This window comes from Ischnura elegans, chromosome 4 (assembly GCF_921293095.1).
Source record: "Ischnura elegans chromosome 4, ioIscEleg1.1, whole genome shotgun sequence".
In the NCBI taxonomy this organism is placed as follows: Eukaryota; Metazoa; Arthropoda; class Insecta; order Odonata; family Coenagrionidae; genus Ischnura; species Ischnura elegans.
This window is the reverse complement of record NC_060249.1, coordinates 38,920,467-38,936,406: the sequence shown is the minus strand read 5'-3', so window position 1 is coordinate 38,936,406 and position 15,940 is coordinate 38,920,467. Positions and strand designations below refer to the sequence as shown.

General features: G+C 38.5%; 1 protein-coding gene across 6 annotated transcripts in view; it reads right to left on the bottom strand.

The window, feature by feature from the left end:
• LOC124157299 (oxysterol-binding protein-related protein 9) overlaps positions 1–15,940 on the bottom strand; it is a 289,688-nt gene that overhangs the window by 114,014 nt on the left and 159,734 nt on the right. For 5 of the 6 annotated variants that reach the window (XM_046531907.1, XM_046531910.1, XM_046531905.1 and 2 more), the window contains one exon: positions 1,565–1,843. In XM_046531907.1, the coding sequence (XP_046387863.1) occupies positions 1,565–1,843 (279 nt within the window). Of the gene's footprint in view, positions 1–1,564; positions 1,844–4,052; positions 4,074–15,940 lie in introns of those variants that run through there. The other variant, XM_046531909.1, reaches the window with a different exon arrangement.

Genomic DNA, 15,940 nt, shown 5'->3' with positions numbered 1-15,940 from the left:
GAATGAAATTAAACCAAAAGGAAGACTCGGCAACACAATTAGTACACATTTTTAGACGAATATACGTATGAACAGAGTTAGGAAAGCACCTTTTCTGAATACCTTCACCTTTTGCAGTTTAATGAGTCTAACTGTACAAGACCCTCTTAATGACAAGAATAAGAACCTCCATGTTTCATCATTAGTTACTCAAAAAGTAAGAAATGGATAAAAAAATGTAAAAATCATGTCAATTACTTTGGCAATGTACCTACAATTTGCCTATAAAATTGTTGAAGACAAGCTCATTTCTAAAATTTTAAACATAGATGGCTTGAAAAAAATTTGGAGAGGCATTGACATGCATGTATATACAAAGAAAACATATAAAAACTTTTAACCTGGAAAATTTTTATAAATTGACTTCATATAAAATTTATTCCAATGATTTAGCACAACCTCGTTAGATGCAGGAAAGAGGGAGGCCTACAGATATGGTAGACATATTGCACCACCTTGGAGCTTTATCATCGCTGAGAGCAATGATGGCTGAGTTGGCATTGGCCCATTTTCTAATCCTAGAGGCACAGTTAAAAATGTGGCATTTATTGAGGTACAGTTATTCCTACAACACACCTATGTGATTTTGCCCAAATCCCAAAGCAGATTCATTTGTGGATGGAGGTAGGGGGATAGGATGGAGATTGAATAATAAAATATTAATATTTTTACTAGGATTTTCAGACCAAATTTATGAATGGTGCAGTTTTTTAACAAAACAAGACCAGTGGTTCAGGTAGGTGGGTGACCGACTGCTCTGTCATCTAATGGATGATCATTCCTTCGGCGGCAATTAGATAGACAAGTTTAGTCACAGCAGGCATAGTATGGTATACAGCCACAGCCTGGCCTAATCCCCATGCCATTCCTAATTTTATACAGCAGAGCAGATTTTTCTGCCTTGATGGAAGCAAAAGCTCAGGAGATAATTGAAAGAGACAATCCATTCATAGTCATTTTCTCATATTTTTCACTTTATCTTCCATGCAATGCTTTTTCAGTGTATTATATTCCCATTCCATTTAGCACATTTAATTCCATTTAACTGCCAGTTGATTTTGATCGGAATTGGTCAAAAGAATGCCGTAGTTGCTCCCACTAAGTTTACAGTTACATATTCAGATTTTTCATTGATCTTAGTACTCAATATTATTAAATATATATTGATTTTTCCCCACTCTTAAAGATGTGCTTGAGGCTAGATATGCTTGTTAAAACCATTGAACATTGAAGTGAGCCTAACAAGATTTTTATAAAGGCAAATATAAAAATGTAATTATAATTATTGTAGAAAGTTTACCCAATAAATGACTTAGTGGCAGTATTTGAAAATCCAGCAAGAGGCAATATATCAGCCCACTGGCAGCAAAAGAGTTATAAAATAGTTGTTTTTACGACAACAAAGAAGGGCAGGAAAGGAGTTGCAAGGGGGACTGGCTGGGGAAGTGATAGCCGTGATCAAAAAATGGATAATGAAGGCTCATTCATAGATGAATATTATTGGTGAAAATAAATTGAGACTAACTGTGAGCTGCTGTAGCTGGTGATGCATGGATGGTGGAGGGGGAGAATGATGTCGCTGGTGATGGTTCCTAGAATGGAAGTACGGGGCATGCCGGAGGATGGTGTCCTCCATGGCTCGGATCCACTTCTCCCTCTCCTCCGGGTTCCTCGCCTGGAAATGGAATGTCTTCCCATCCACCGTCACAGTGAATGTACTCGCGTCCTCATCATCAATGCCAATGACAGCTCCCTTGAGACGAACACATCCTCTTCTCACACCCCTCATCATCTTCTCCCGGCTCTGTAATCAAACAACAGGTAGAAATTTAAGTAACCACCATTTATTATCATCATAAAATAGCCTTAAACATACAAATAAGTCAAATAAATTAGAGAAATAGAATAAAAGAGAAAAATAGAACATTTATTTACTCTCTCAACACACTTCAATCAAGTAATAGAGCTGTAATAAATTTCCATTCAGAATATGAAGTTGTAGAGTCACTTTTTCAAAATATTGGCATTAAAACTTCTAATAAACTATCCTAAGCATGTCCTATATCATAAGTGTAGGGTGCAGCATCAGAACTATGTAAATAGAAAAAATGATGGTGAGCAGACTTTTTTGATCAAGCTACTACAGTATCTTGAGTCTTCTTAACAGGTTTTGATTCCTCAGCTTGTTAGGATAATTTGGAAAATGGGAGAACAGCAGTGAAAGGAGGAGGTATACCCCCTGCTTGTACTGGCCTGCTCTTCATGGAATACATCCAATCGGCAATGGATACGTGAAAAGGTACTGTATTCCAGATATCTCTTCACAGGAGCACTTTAGTAGTGGCCTTGTTGCCCAAGGGTTGAAAAATTTCCTACCACTGCAGGGTTTCAATTCTATACCCACCAACAGTGGAAACGAGACTCCAGGGCGGGCTCACAAGGATACACTCCTGGGGCAGGGACTCTAAGCGCTAGCTTTTCTCCTCTGCACCCAGAAGGGGAAGGACGGGAAGGAACAAGGAAGGAGGCGCCGCCGCGATGAGAGCCCGACAACGCCTCCTGGGAGGGGATAGGGAAGTAAGGGAAGGGACGAGGAATCCCGCACCGTCACAAGGCGGGCGGGTCCTACTACTAACGAAACCAAGCGTACGCTATTAATATTCTACCGATCCAAGTGGATTTTCCTATGAGGAAGAAAAATCCATCGATCAAATTGGTAGATTATGCCCACTAACATTTGCTAATCATCTAGCCACTAGGGTCACACACAGAAAGCAATTACTCCAGTCATAAAATACAAATCATAATTGCAACCTGTATGACCACAAGGTTCTGGGCTCAACTGCAGGGTCAAGCCTTAGGAAATTTCAAAACAAAAATCCTCAAAATGTTGGTAGCCAAAGGAAAACAACAGGCCCCTCTTCTCTGAATGTGTGAATTTCACTTTCCAGAGGCTCAGTGGGGTGAGTTCTACCCTCACCAATCCAAATAAAACCATAAGTTTGGGGAAGGAAACAACCTTAGTATGACTGCAATACATGGGAGGCAATGACCGCAAGAAAAGATATGGAATGTCTATCAGTAGATAAAAAATAAATTATATGAAAGCTGTTTACAATGACAAAGTGAGAGTTGGAACAGAAGTGACAATCAGAGGGGCTGAGGAGCAAAACAGTGGAGCCATCTGGTTCCCAACTGCTTACTTCCTTCACTCAGATCAGAACTTAATCAGATTAGGAGGAGCAAAGAAATCCTCTTATCCTCTCACGTGAAAGCCAAATTGCTTTGGTGAACTAATTACTTCATTCAACATAAGATATAGATCATTCACTTATGATTATTCTGCAATGTGCAGAATGAAATACTGAATTCTCTAGAATGAACAACACTGAATAATAAAATTTATCAACACTGGATCAATAAAAATAACTTATAACTGATAATTATGTTGTGCGATTGATCGATCATTTAAAAAAACAAAGAAAATGAAATTCAAATGCACTTAGTTTATGATTCAATTATTTTGAAACAGATATCATTAGCCAAATAATTATTATCATGCAAATGATTATTGTAAGAACCTGAACACTTGTAATAGAGGTAAATGTATAAATTCTGGTGGATTGGGAAAAAATCTGTAATCCTCGAATACCCACTTTAGATAGTGCTAATCAATGGTATCCAAACTGAATGCACAGTACATTAATGCTTCTGAAGCGGTACGAATGATATGATTAGACTGTACAGACAAACAGTCAAAGAAGATGGCTCGGTGGTATAATTGGTAGCATACCAGACCGGCAATCGGGAGATTTAGGCTCGAATCCCCGCTAAACCAAACGATTTTCTTCATGGCAAATATCAAACGCTGGTGTACATAAATATCTCAAAATCGCTAAACTTTCGAAAGACGAATAAAAAGAAAACACACGGCAGAATACAAAATAAACATGGGGGTGACCCGTAAATTTTCCTACAGTTTACATACTCACTCCCTCCACATTTTTCCGTACCAAGACACGGGTTCATGTTGAGTTATTAAGTCGTGATATCCTATCCTCACGATGTTTTCGCGCCCGAATCCCGTCCCTCAAAAGCGGCACGAAGACGGAAGCTTCGCGTTACGGATACCGCGCCGATCCATCGTCACTGGGGCGCAATTTCCTTTGCGCAGCGGGCGGGAGGCGGATTCCACAGCATCCCCATTGCAGCACATGGAACTGGCAGGTGTCTGCGAGGTTAAGCGCCGAGACCCCCACTCTGCGCCGTCCCCCAAGGGAGAGGGGAGGAAGCACAGGCGCATGAAGATGTACACACCATCCCACCTCCACGATTTATTCTAATTACTCTCGACGCCCTCACTTCCGGATTTCCCAGATGACTCCTTGATTTTAGCGATCTCATTATTGCTTGCAGTTGTTTACTATGGTAGACAGGTCCAAACAATCCAAAATTGCGGAAAAAATCATAAAATAGCGCCACGAATGCTTAATAGTGCATACAAATACAAAACAATCGAAAATATAAAGCCTACGAACATTTTTATTCGCGAAAATCAGGAAGCCCTATCCATAAAAGATCTCGCAGTGGAAGGTAAATCCTAACGAAATGTTGGAATGAATGTATTTGGTAAAGGCTTTTAGCGGAATGTCTCCTACCATAGGCAAGAAAGAATTGAAAAACAAAATCTGTTGGTACTGCCCAAAATTTTGTTTAATTTCAACACGCGCAAAAGCCTCTGTGTCATGACACTTCCACAGGCAAGAGCCTCGTAAGTTTGTCCTGATGACGGCGCCGAACTACCGAAACGCATTTCACTGAAATATTGCAGTGGACAGCAACAGTAAGTTTTATATTAATTACCCCAAGATGCACAACAAACCTCACGTCGGAAGGTAATTCGAAACTTAAAACCAAACGAAATCCAGGGCTAAATATATTTTTTAAAGATTTTTGACGGCATCTAACCTTCTATAGATAGAATAAAATTGAAAACTGTTGCGACAGTTCAATTTTTATTTATTCGCCGTGGGGTAATCGCACGCACTAGTGTCAGAACGCATCAAAATAAAACATACTGTGAATATACAAAATAGGCCTATTATTCTTAAACGCAACATGTTCCATATCGCTCCCAATATAATTAAATTTATTGCGCAAAAAAGTGGTTTGATTACAGCGTTTTGGTTTTGGTCTGATATTATATGCAACCATATTCGTTCTAGCTTAGTAGTTACACGGATAGTAACGGCTACACGGATTTTTATTAAATACCCCCGCTCGAACAGTTACGCTATTACAACAGCCAGAGGCTACACATACATACATATCAGATCATGTACTTCCGGTTCTAATTTAATTTTTATCCTTAGCGTTACGCTTCCTTCAATTCACAGCTGAAATGCACGGCAGCAGATGATATAGTTCATAGATTTCATCGAGTTTCCTTCCAGTGGGACGTTAGCAGTACTTATCTCATTTTTCCAAGTCTTTCAATCAAGCATATCAAACGAATTCTTGCCTTCATCTAATAATGAAATAAATTTAATTTTTACACAAAGAGACATCTCCTCAACGGAAAAAAACTTAGTGCCACGCCCCATTTCAGAATACGACATTTATATATCATTCTCGAGCAGATTTTGACAATTTTCCATCTGGCGGGAAAATAAACGATGCTCGAAAACTGATAGGCAGCTATAAAAAAATAGATAAATCCCACATGGTAGCTTAAAAAATCCTACTGCAGGTCATAGGAAAGTGGCAAGGCTCCAATACTTGTATCAAAACGAAAACATTCACAATTTAATTCGCGGTATGTATCGACTATTTTTTCCGGCCAAAATAAACTGAAGAAATATTCTTATATCTATAACTTGAGTGAGCCTGGTGGGAGAGTTATTTGCTTCGGTGCGAAGGGTGCACGGCTCGTATTCCAGGTGAAGCTTTTGGACATCATTAAACAAAAATCCTGAATCTGCGACGAGGCTACGGGAAAGGAACTGGACCCCTGCCCTGAATGTGTGAAAATTGCTTGTGGCTGAGACTGAGCTCTTCTCTCGCCCATCCTACCCAACTTTCGCGATGAACCACAGAGTGAGTGAAGAGTTTAGGAGGGAGAGCAGAAAGTGCTGGATTGTAACAAAATATTTGTAGACTCTAATCCAACTTCTGGTAACGAACTAGAGTTCACCATTAGGAGAATGAATTAGGTTCCATAGCTATGCGCAGGATTCAGCTGATAGGTATTCTGAGGGTAATGGCAACCTGCATAGGAAATGAGAGGATTCATTTTTCACACTTCCAAGAAAAAAACTACCTCTAAAAAGGTAAGGTAAGAGTGAGGAACTATAAAATCCATAACTATCACCAGGCAAGCAATCAAGGCCTCGTTAACTTTAAGTATCTCCTACAAAGTGACAGCCCCTCTAGAAAACAGAATTTTTCGATTATTTTTGCGAAAGGCATGGCGTTACCTTATTGATCCCGAGGTTGGTGAAATTACCAATTAAGACGCTAACTAACTTGCGACTCTAATTAGGGTTCAAATCCGGGATTTTGCTTCGAAAGCTTCAGACGACCAATCCCACCACTTCCAAAAACACTGAGTTAAGGGTCGCTCTCCAACCCTTGGATGATCCCTACCACAAGATGGACGTAAATGATCTCCTGTGTACGGTATTAACGACTTCGATGAAAGTTAGCAGATAATCCAATTAAAACGAACACCGTGACGAATAAAGATTGTTTTTCGAACAACACAACCACGAATACATAGTCAAATAATATGATGTTAGGAATTCATACAGAAAAGTATAGCGAAAAAATAGATTCACAAATTAATGAAAAGAAATGGCGATTTTGGATAAAGGATGAAATAAATTGAAAGTGCACATCACGAGGCTTTTTGAGAGCAATAATATTTTTAAATTGACCCTAATCTAATCGGGTCTAATCGAAGGGAGAAACTGATGCATAATGGTAACAAGACTTTTATATGAAAAGCATTTCAAACGTCACACGTACATAACAATGCGCTATTACAATTTTTGTTACAGAAGTGATACGTGAGCATTCAATTTTTCAATCCGATCCATTGCTCTGAGTTACTTCGAGCTGCCAACCCATTTGATACAGCGCCATCATCTCATGACCCAATGAGGATGGTTTACTAAGAAAATGATTTTCTGGAAAAAAATCTGAGAGAAAGTATAATCACTTAACTGAATAATTTAGAAAAATATACTTATTGTTCATAACAGACCAAGACCTTTCATAAACACTAAAAAATAGCAACACGAATGAGCTGATGAAACCATAATTTTTTCGAGACTTTTCCAAATATATTAAACCTTGCCTCAATCATTTTAGTAAGAAATGTTTTTCGAATCCTTCAAATTTCAAACCCCAGTCTGAACTCTCCTTTGACTATGGATTAATCTTAGCTTTAATCAAATTTACACAATGGCTTTCCCACGAAATGACAGTTGAAGATTAGCGTGGTATCACAGAGAGAGGAGGACTGATAGAAAGAGCACGGATTCCTCTACAGGCTGAAAGAGACTATTTCTCCACAGAAATTCTTAAGACGCAAATCTGAGCATCCCTAATAAACTTTCGAACTTCGCTTAGTCTATTCAGCAATCTCTTACCGCTTCCAAACATCTATTCATTACCAAACTCTTTCCAAAACACATAAATAACACAGGCCGACCAAATTATGATTAACCTCTAGAAATAACCAACTAACTAGATATTCAATACAAATACAACTCCTCCCCTCGAGTTAACGGTCTCTAAATATGATGCGTAAAAGCCAAAAACTTTCTTAAAGAGATTTAGCGAATGGCTTCCTTGAAGAGCCAGAGGGAAATCGTTACCTGAGCAAAGTTTTGGAACCCACAATTTTATCGCAGAAAAGCTCCCTAAAACTGCTGACTGAGGAAACCCACAAGGTAACGGCAATGAGGTCAACGAAGCTCCATCAGATAAGTTTAAGGAGATGAGCATTACCAGGTATGCGTAAAAACGGAGCATAATTCCTCAATTAATACAATTATGAGAAGACATATAAAAAAGCAAAAGCGTAATTTGTAATCCACCAGTAGAAAAAAGATATGAGTATTTCAGAAATCTGCTAATGGCGCATATGAGTAGCGAGAGTCAGTAAAAGGCCAATACGATCACTGCGTAACTAAAGAAATACCTAAGTGATGGATCAATCTAATGTGGAAGGAGGATTTGGGAGAGGTTCGGCTGCAGGGGATCACGCAGTTTCACAAACCATAGAGCTGAACAATGAATATCATTCAAGTTTATTCACTCCCTATTGTGGGTTTTCGTAGGGCTCTTTTTTAATTGATAATCTGTCCTTAAAATCTTTCGTAAATGGAGTCTATGGAATAGGCAACAAAAACCTTGTTATAAACGCATTCGACATAGTGTTGCAGTAAATTACACAAGAGAAATTGGAACAGTTTGGTATCTGAAATGATAAAGTGGAGAGTCCAAGTTTTTAGTCCAGACTTAGACGGAGAAATTTTCAGTGAAATTTTTCATTACTCCATGCCTAACGCCTCGAGCGATATAATTGTGTCACGCTCAATGGAAAAAATGTAAAGCCATGCAAATTAGCTATCTCTCTCATCGATTTCAAAAGGTGAATGAAACACTGCAAGTCGACAGAAAAATCACGCGAACACAACGACATGAGGTTGGCGAATGAAAAGATTTTCACGAGAAAACAAGCAACAACACATTAAGGATTAGAGCGGATAATACGCAATTGACCATATTATTTGCCATCTTTCTCATTTATCCGCGTTTTTTCCATAAAATTTTTGACTACAAGAATGATTCCTATTAATGCAGGCTTCCCAAACATACGGGTTAAAAAAACGAGGCCCAATGCAACATCATTTGTAGGGCCCAGATCGAGAGGGTGCGAGACCTATAAATAAGCATAATCAACCGAAAAATTAGCTTCAATTGAGAAAACTACACACAAAATATTTAAAAAAGCTTTCTGAAAAGGGAAGACAAAGTCACTCAATAAATACGTGATCGAAGTTATTTTTTTTAAATAGATTACCAAATACTGTCCTACATCCAAAGGTAAACATTCGTTTTTCTAAGAATACTCCATGAGAGTAAATCTAAAATGGGCCGACTCAACTCGTTTTCTCGGAAAAAAAACACCACCTCTCTTGATGCTCCCTAAATAAATCCTAAAACTTGCACAAACACTACGACGAGGATTGGCGCGAACATCAACATTATTGCAAAGGTAATAAACGCAGTCCAATGCGTCACAAATAGCTTCCAAACACAGGATTGCGATAGCCGAAATTTGACTGCAACGCGTTCTGGATTTGGAACAACCGCGAATGCTCTAACTTCCCGTTACATCACGGACTGTTTATCGCCCGTTTCGTAACCACATCACTACCGAGCAGATATGAATCACTGAGCTGTCACTGGGGAGGTTGGTTCGTCTGCCGTTTCCTCTTTTTAACGGTTGCGCGCGACGACCTAGGCCAAGGCCTGTCTTTTATCATGAGGTGGATTCGTGGCATTATAATTCACATCAGGATGCAGACAAAAAAAATCGACAGAGAAATAAGCTCGTGGACAATGCAGCAGAAAGATAAGCCATTTCCAAGGACTTCCAGAGACGCGTTGTAAGTACAACCGATGCTTCAATGTTAACTTAAGCAGTGTGTCCACGATTCCGTGGATAGTGTGTCCGTCTAGAAGTCCTAATTATTATGATAGAAACGATCACAAGGATTAGATTGGGGAAATTGACTGCAGAAACATTCTCGTCAGAGGATGTCGTATTTTCCGCGTACGATAAGGAACCATAAACCAGCTATATTTTAGCTAGGATTTCTTGACTCGGACTAGGTAAAATAGGGTCTGCATGTAAAGCTGATAACTTCTTATGTCTTAAAATACTAACAATCTGCATGAATTTTTCACATGTCATGATTCATGCAATGAACCAATTACAACGATAACTTTTCGTTTTTCTTTTACTAACTAGTAGATTTTTTGCATGGTAGAATGTAGATTCATTTTACTGACGAGTCAACATGAGCAAAGAATAAACGGCTGACAATTCACTTTCAAAAGTCTTTTTCCTAGTGAGAAATTGTTACAAAAGTATGGCTAACTTGACGGCACAAAACTATCTCTAATTGAAAAGATTTAAGGGCTTGATTAATAAAAATGCCAGCTCACGTGCATATATTTCCGCACACGAGCTTAAATACACTAGTGTCACCAATTAAAGAAGTGGAGGTATTCATTCGCTTTACACTAGCCTAATGTGTTAGAGCAATGATAAATACGATAAAAAAACCAAACATCGAACACAGCTACACAGAATGAATTTTAGAAAGCTTGTTTATAAAAACCTGTTTCACCTGTGTCATCACATCTTCCTCGGAGTTATTTTTCATAAATATATTAAACAAAATGCACGATCATAAAAACGTTTACTATAAGAAAAAACTGGTTAATAAAATCTTTTAGCGAAGTGCTTACACGAGCACAAAGAGCCAAGACACCTGATAACTGGATCGTATACGTTTTTACTCTGTATTTACATCCGTAGATTTAGTACAGTTTATAACCATCAAATATTTTAATATAAAAATGAATAGCCACCCAGTTACTTAAGATAACACGCAATTAAAAATGTTTAAGAATTAATGTTTTCAGCTTTATGCATCACAAATAAAATATTTTATACCAATTTTCGATTGACTTCGCGGAACCGTTTAAAAATAACCGGGATGATTTAGACTTTTCTGTTTCATAACACTCGAGCCATAAATTTTCACTTAAGAATTCTATAATTTAACAGCAGGCGTTCTTCAGTGTGTACCACAATAATATGGCCTTTCAGGGGTTTAATGTAACCCCCCAAAAAAGCACACCTCTAGGTTATGCCAAAAATTTAAAATTATCATTAAACATCCAAACCTTGATTGCCAATGCAATAAGAATTTTAAATACCAATTTTAACCAAGGCACTTTTAATCGTTCTCCGCGTCATTACTCTTCGCCAATCGTTTAAAATACTAGCAGTATAAGTGAAAAAGTATTCCAGAGTAACGAAATGCCTCAACCCCGCTCTCACAGTAACGATGCGAGATTAATTGGAGGCCCGCCATGAGGGCGGATAAAACATGAATAAAAAGATTTATTGCAGTTATTTAATGCAATGAGGAATAAAGTTGAAAGGAGCATTGGCGGCCTGTATTAATGTAGGTCTCTAGGAATGAAAAATATTTCAATTTATCCGTATATCATTTTTAAATCTCACGCAAGCACTAAGGCACGCAATGAATTTTCCTTCAAAAAGTGAATATAATTTATAACGGAGAATATGTTTACGCAAATGAAGGGATCACATTTTTTAAATTGACCAATTAGTAACAAGGCAGCGCGTATTGAGTTTTTCCAAAATAACGCCGCCAACCACTTCCCATATACATAAATTCAAGTAGATATAGAAAGCTTAAGTTACAAGCCTCGCCTCGAAATATTTAGAAATAATACTATATATTTTAATTCGGTTTTTAAAATTTTGAAATCATGACCCCAAAAATTTACCTATATGTCGATTCAATAGATTGGGATCCAGAAGTGCTATTAGTTTGAAGCAAACGAATTCAAGATACAAATAGATGGTTAATATTTACAAGCGACATTTTAGCATTACTGAGTTCTCGCAACATAACGACTACTGTACACTTGCATGTTGCTAAATCATTAAGGGGATAAATTTTCCGCGATATATTGCAAAATAATAAAAACTATTTCGATATTAGAAAAGAATGTAGAATACCGACGCTTTCTCCGTAACTCTCTCCCAATATCTACCACAATTTTTATAAATAAAAATGTTACAAGAAATTAAATGTAAGGCATGGTTATTAGCACCAAACTTTTTCTCTTCCTAATATACTGGCGGAGAGTAGTGAACATTCCTGTAATCGGTCAAAATTAAAAAAGAGATCTGTACATGGTGGAAAATATCTCGAAGCCACGGTAATGCCGGTTTTTCATTTCCACAAAAGAACTAAGAGCAGGGGAAACAAGTGCTAACCGCTGAACGAGTACTAAGTTGAACGCAAGCGCGCACCTCTCCAACACACATTGAGCATCAACTGCGATAGTTAAATTTTATTGCTAGAGTCGAAAATAGCCTTTTTTATGCAAGAGTACACAGATAACTGGATCTCTGCACTCGAGTTAAAAGCACCAAATTAAACATCCTACTTCCTGTTATCTCCACAAAAAAACAGTTAAAATTACTATACTATTCCTTCTGCTCCATCTACAGGGAATATCCACAATAATGACAGCATGACGAAATGGGAATACAGCAAGAACTATTTCCCATATTCTCGAATGTTACAGAATAAATGTGTACGGAATACCTCGACAAATCCGGTGTTTTTACCTTTTGCTATGGGGCACACGAGAGTTTCCACGATCCTCACTATCGCATGAAAAGACATTTCAGAGACGTAATCCACTTCCAAAATATAGCATGCGTAGTAATATTTCTTGAAAAAAGCGCTAATCGGCAAGAATTACGAGCTGCAATAAGCTGCACTTTATAACCAGATGACTAAGCTCCTTAGCCATTTGGGTCGTAGGTTCATAACCCGCCTCGCTCATGCCAACTTGTGACCCTGAAGAGAGCACGAGATGATAATTTCAAATGACCTCTTCCACGAGTTCATTCTCAGAAATGAACATAGAATGGACTTCAGTCTGGATGTATTCTGTGCAACTAAACTGGAAAATAACCAGATGATTGTTCCAGCTTTTCTCTAACAATGCACCAGAGACTAGATAAGGACGTTTCTCGATAGCTGAAAATCTATCCAAGTCATACACCTTGAATAGGACTGGTCTGTGGGTTCAGCGGCATGAGAAATGGCAGGTAATTCAGAATTAAAAAAAACGACCTTCCAATGTAAGCTGAACAAAGCTCGAAAAACTATTAGTAATCTATTCTAAATTACCTGTGTTCCAGTTATATTATGTCAAAAGCCAGCTGAAAAACGAGAAGGTAAATCAAGGATGGGTCTGATAACGAAAATAAGGCAGATTCCTGACGCTTAGTGGTGACGTCAAATAAGAGGAAAACACAATATCCGCTTTCTCAGTCAACAACGAAACACCAAACTGACTAATACCTTCTCTATTATTTACTGAGTTAAGCTGCGCAAATCTAAACGCTTTCGTGGATAATTCGTGGAGAGTTTTTAAATAAGAATTAAGCAATAAAGAAGATTTTTTGCAGAATCAATCTACTTCAGAACCAACGAAAAGACTAATGAATTAAGTTTCTAAATTATGACCGAGTAAGCACGACATAACCCAACAACCACTATACTATTAATGCAAGAACCATTCCGATGTGATCGACCCCCCTTCACGACAAGAATTGGCAACCACCTGCGGGTCACATGCGTAAAATGGCAAAGCTACGTTGGGTGCAAATACCACTGTTTTCATACCATATTTTATCCGATAATTACAATCATAAAATTTCACCGATACACTGTCACAACCTTCTCTTCACTCAAAGAGGCCAAAAATTAGCTGTGCGGGGGTCGCAAGTAATTGTTGTGTCTGCCGCATGCAGGGCTGCGAGTTGTCGATACCTGCTCCACCATATTACAGGTACTGAATTATAGACATAACGAACATATTATGTAAATCCAAAGACATTAATGTATTTTCATCTCTACCCTATATAAAAATTAGAAGTGGGGACTATTAGCTACCAAATAGTTAATGAGTACACTTACAGAAGCTGCAAGAACTCAGCCGGCCACGTAGTCCGACGGAGCTACAAATGATTAACTAAACTAATGATGTTACTTCTTATAACTGACAGCTAAGAGCCATCACCTCATACATACTCTTAACAACTACAAGCAGGACTAACAATCCCTAAGTCGCAAGTAGAAAGATATATTGTATCAATCGGGTGAACTTCTCTCGGGTCTTAAATGAGGTGGGTGACTTTACTTTCGAAAAAAGTGACAGAATTCGAGTCACTTGCCCGGACGATAGACCTCTCGTTTATTCACTCGTTAGTCTGTGGCTAATCCTATTATACTCACTGGCAGTCCAGTGATAGGAGTTTTCAATGTCTATCAACCGAATGGCGCACAGCAGAGTTCGAGCAGGAGTGGATGAGCAATGAAGACGAAAGGATGATGCGGATGTTTTTAGCTCCCCCTCCCCCGTGAGATGCCACACAGCAAGGGAACACGGAAACCCCTCGCCTGCCGCTCATCTTCAAGGGCTGGAGGAGTGTTTCAATATTTAAGAAGCTCCTTGGGACTGGGTCGGAAATGATAAACCCCCACCAGACGAAAAGCGAGGAATTCCAGGCGTCACTTAAAATACAGGCAACTGTCAAGTCGAGTAAAACTCTGAAATATTCATCACGAAGATCGATATGCTTCGGTAAACAGTAGACTAACTTCGGTTAAGTATACATGTCAATAAAAGTAAAAATAGAAACAGCGAAGAATTTTAAGCTTTTTTTTTAAAGATGGAGAAAGGATTCCAGATGGGCACCTTCATTACTGCGAGGGAGCCTTAACGTCGATTGAAATAGGCCACAAAAACCTTTCTTTTTGGTTATTTTACTGAAATCTCTACACGCTGACGGTGAGTATTAGCGCAACGTGAGGGAGTAACGCAGTTTGAAATAACTAGCAAAAGGCATATTTCAATATTATAGCGCCCCTTGTGAAATTACAGGAGATGTAATTATCGTCTAAGCGCTGAATCGAAAGTGATGACCATGAAACTATAAGGCTCCTAAAAAATTGGCATGGCGATACGAACTGAGAGCTCAGACTAAAACCACGAAAGCGACTTTGCTCCCTGACTCAACGCCAAGAATTTTCTGATAACGCTATACAAAATACTTCAAGACACCTGTATGTTGCCCGCATATTATACACTATCTTCCAGGTGCTACTATGCTCGAAAAATGATTAGATATTAAGGCTTTGAATCAACACGTATCAATCAGTCAATCTAAATGAGTAGACGATGAAAAAAAACGCCCTGAGACAGGGGCGAGTTGGCAACAGTCTTCTATTTTTGAGGGCAAACACGTTTTAGCGGAAAATTTGACTTTGGCAAGGGACAGTGGCGGATCTATGGGGGGGGGGGGGGGGGCAATGCAGCTATAGCCCCCTTGGGTATCTAATTTACACTAGATAGAATGATAATTTTGTTCGGACCCCACTACTGTAGGGAGATTTCTCCCACTTAGACCCCCCCCCCCCCTTGTCCCTATCCTGGATCTCCTACTGGCAACGGATAAAACATACATCGGAAACATATCGCGAAAATAAATCATTTTCTATTTGGAAGGAATTGGGATCTCACTACCACCGAATGTTCAGTATAACCCTTCCTCGAAAATCCCATCTCAATGTGATCAATGCTTTATCATTAAAAAAAATATCGCCATCGCATTGCCATTACCATGCATAGAATCAGTTAACTTCTTTCACATCCTTAAAGTAATCTTCCGTAGTACTAATTCCACATATCTCAGCCGTGGAGACATATCAAAAGGTGTAACAGTAATTGCTACCGGACGGTGAAAACAATGCGCAAACAAAAAATGGAGGAGGAAGCACACTTTGGAAACGTTCCTGAAAGTTATAGATAAAAAATGATTGTATACAATAAATTAGACTGTAACATCTTGTTCCATAAAATGAAAAATATAATATAAGAACTATATTGATAAATTATACCATGAATAAGAATAGCATATAAAATATTTTTAATGCTAAAAATATTATTGACGACCTTAAAGCAGTCACTAGACAAAAAC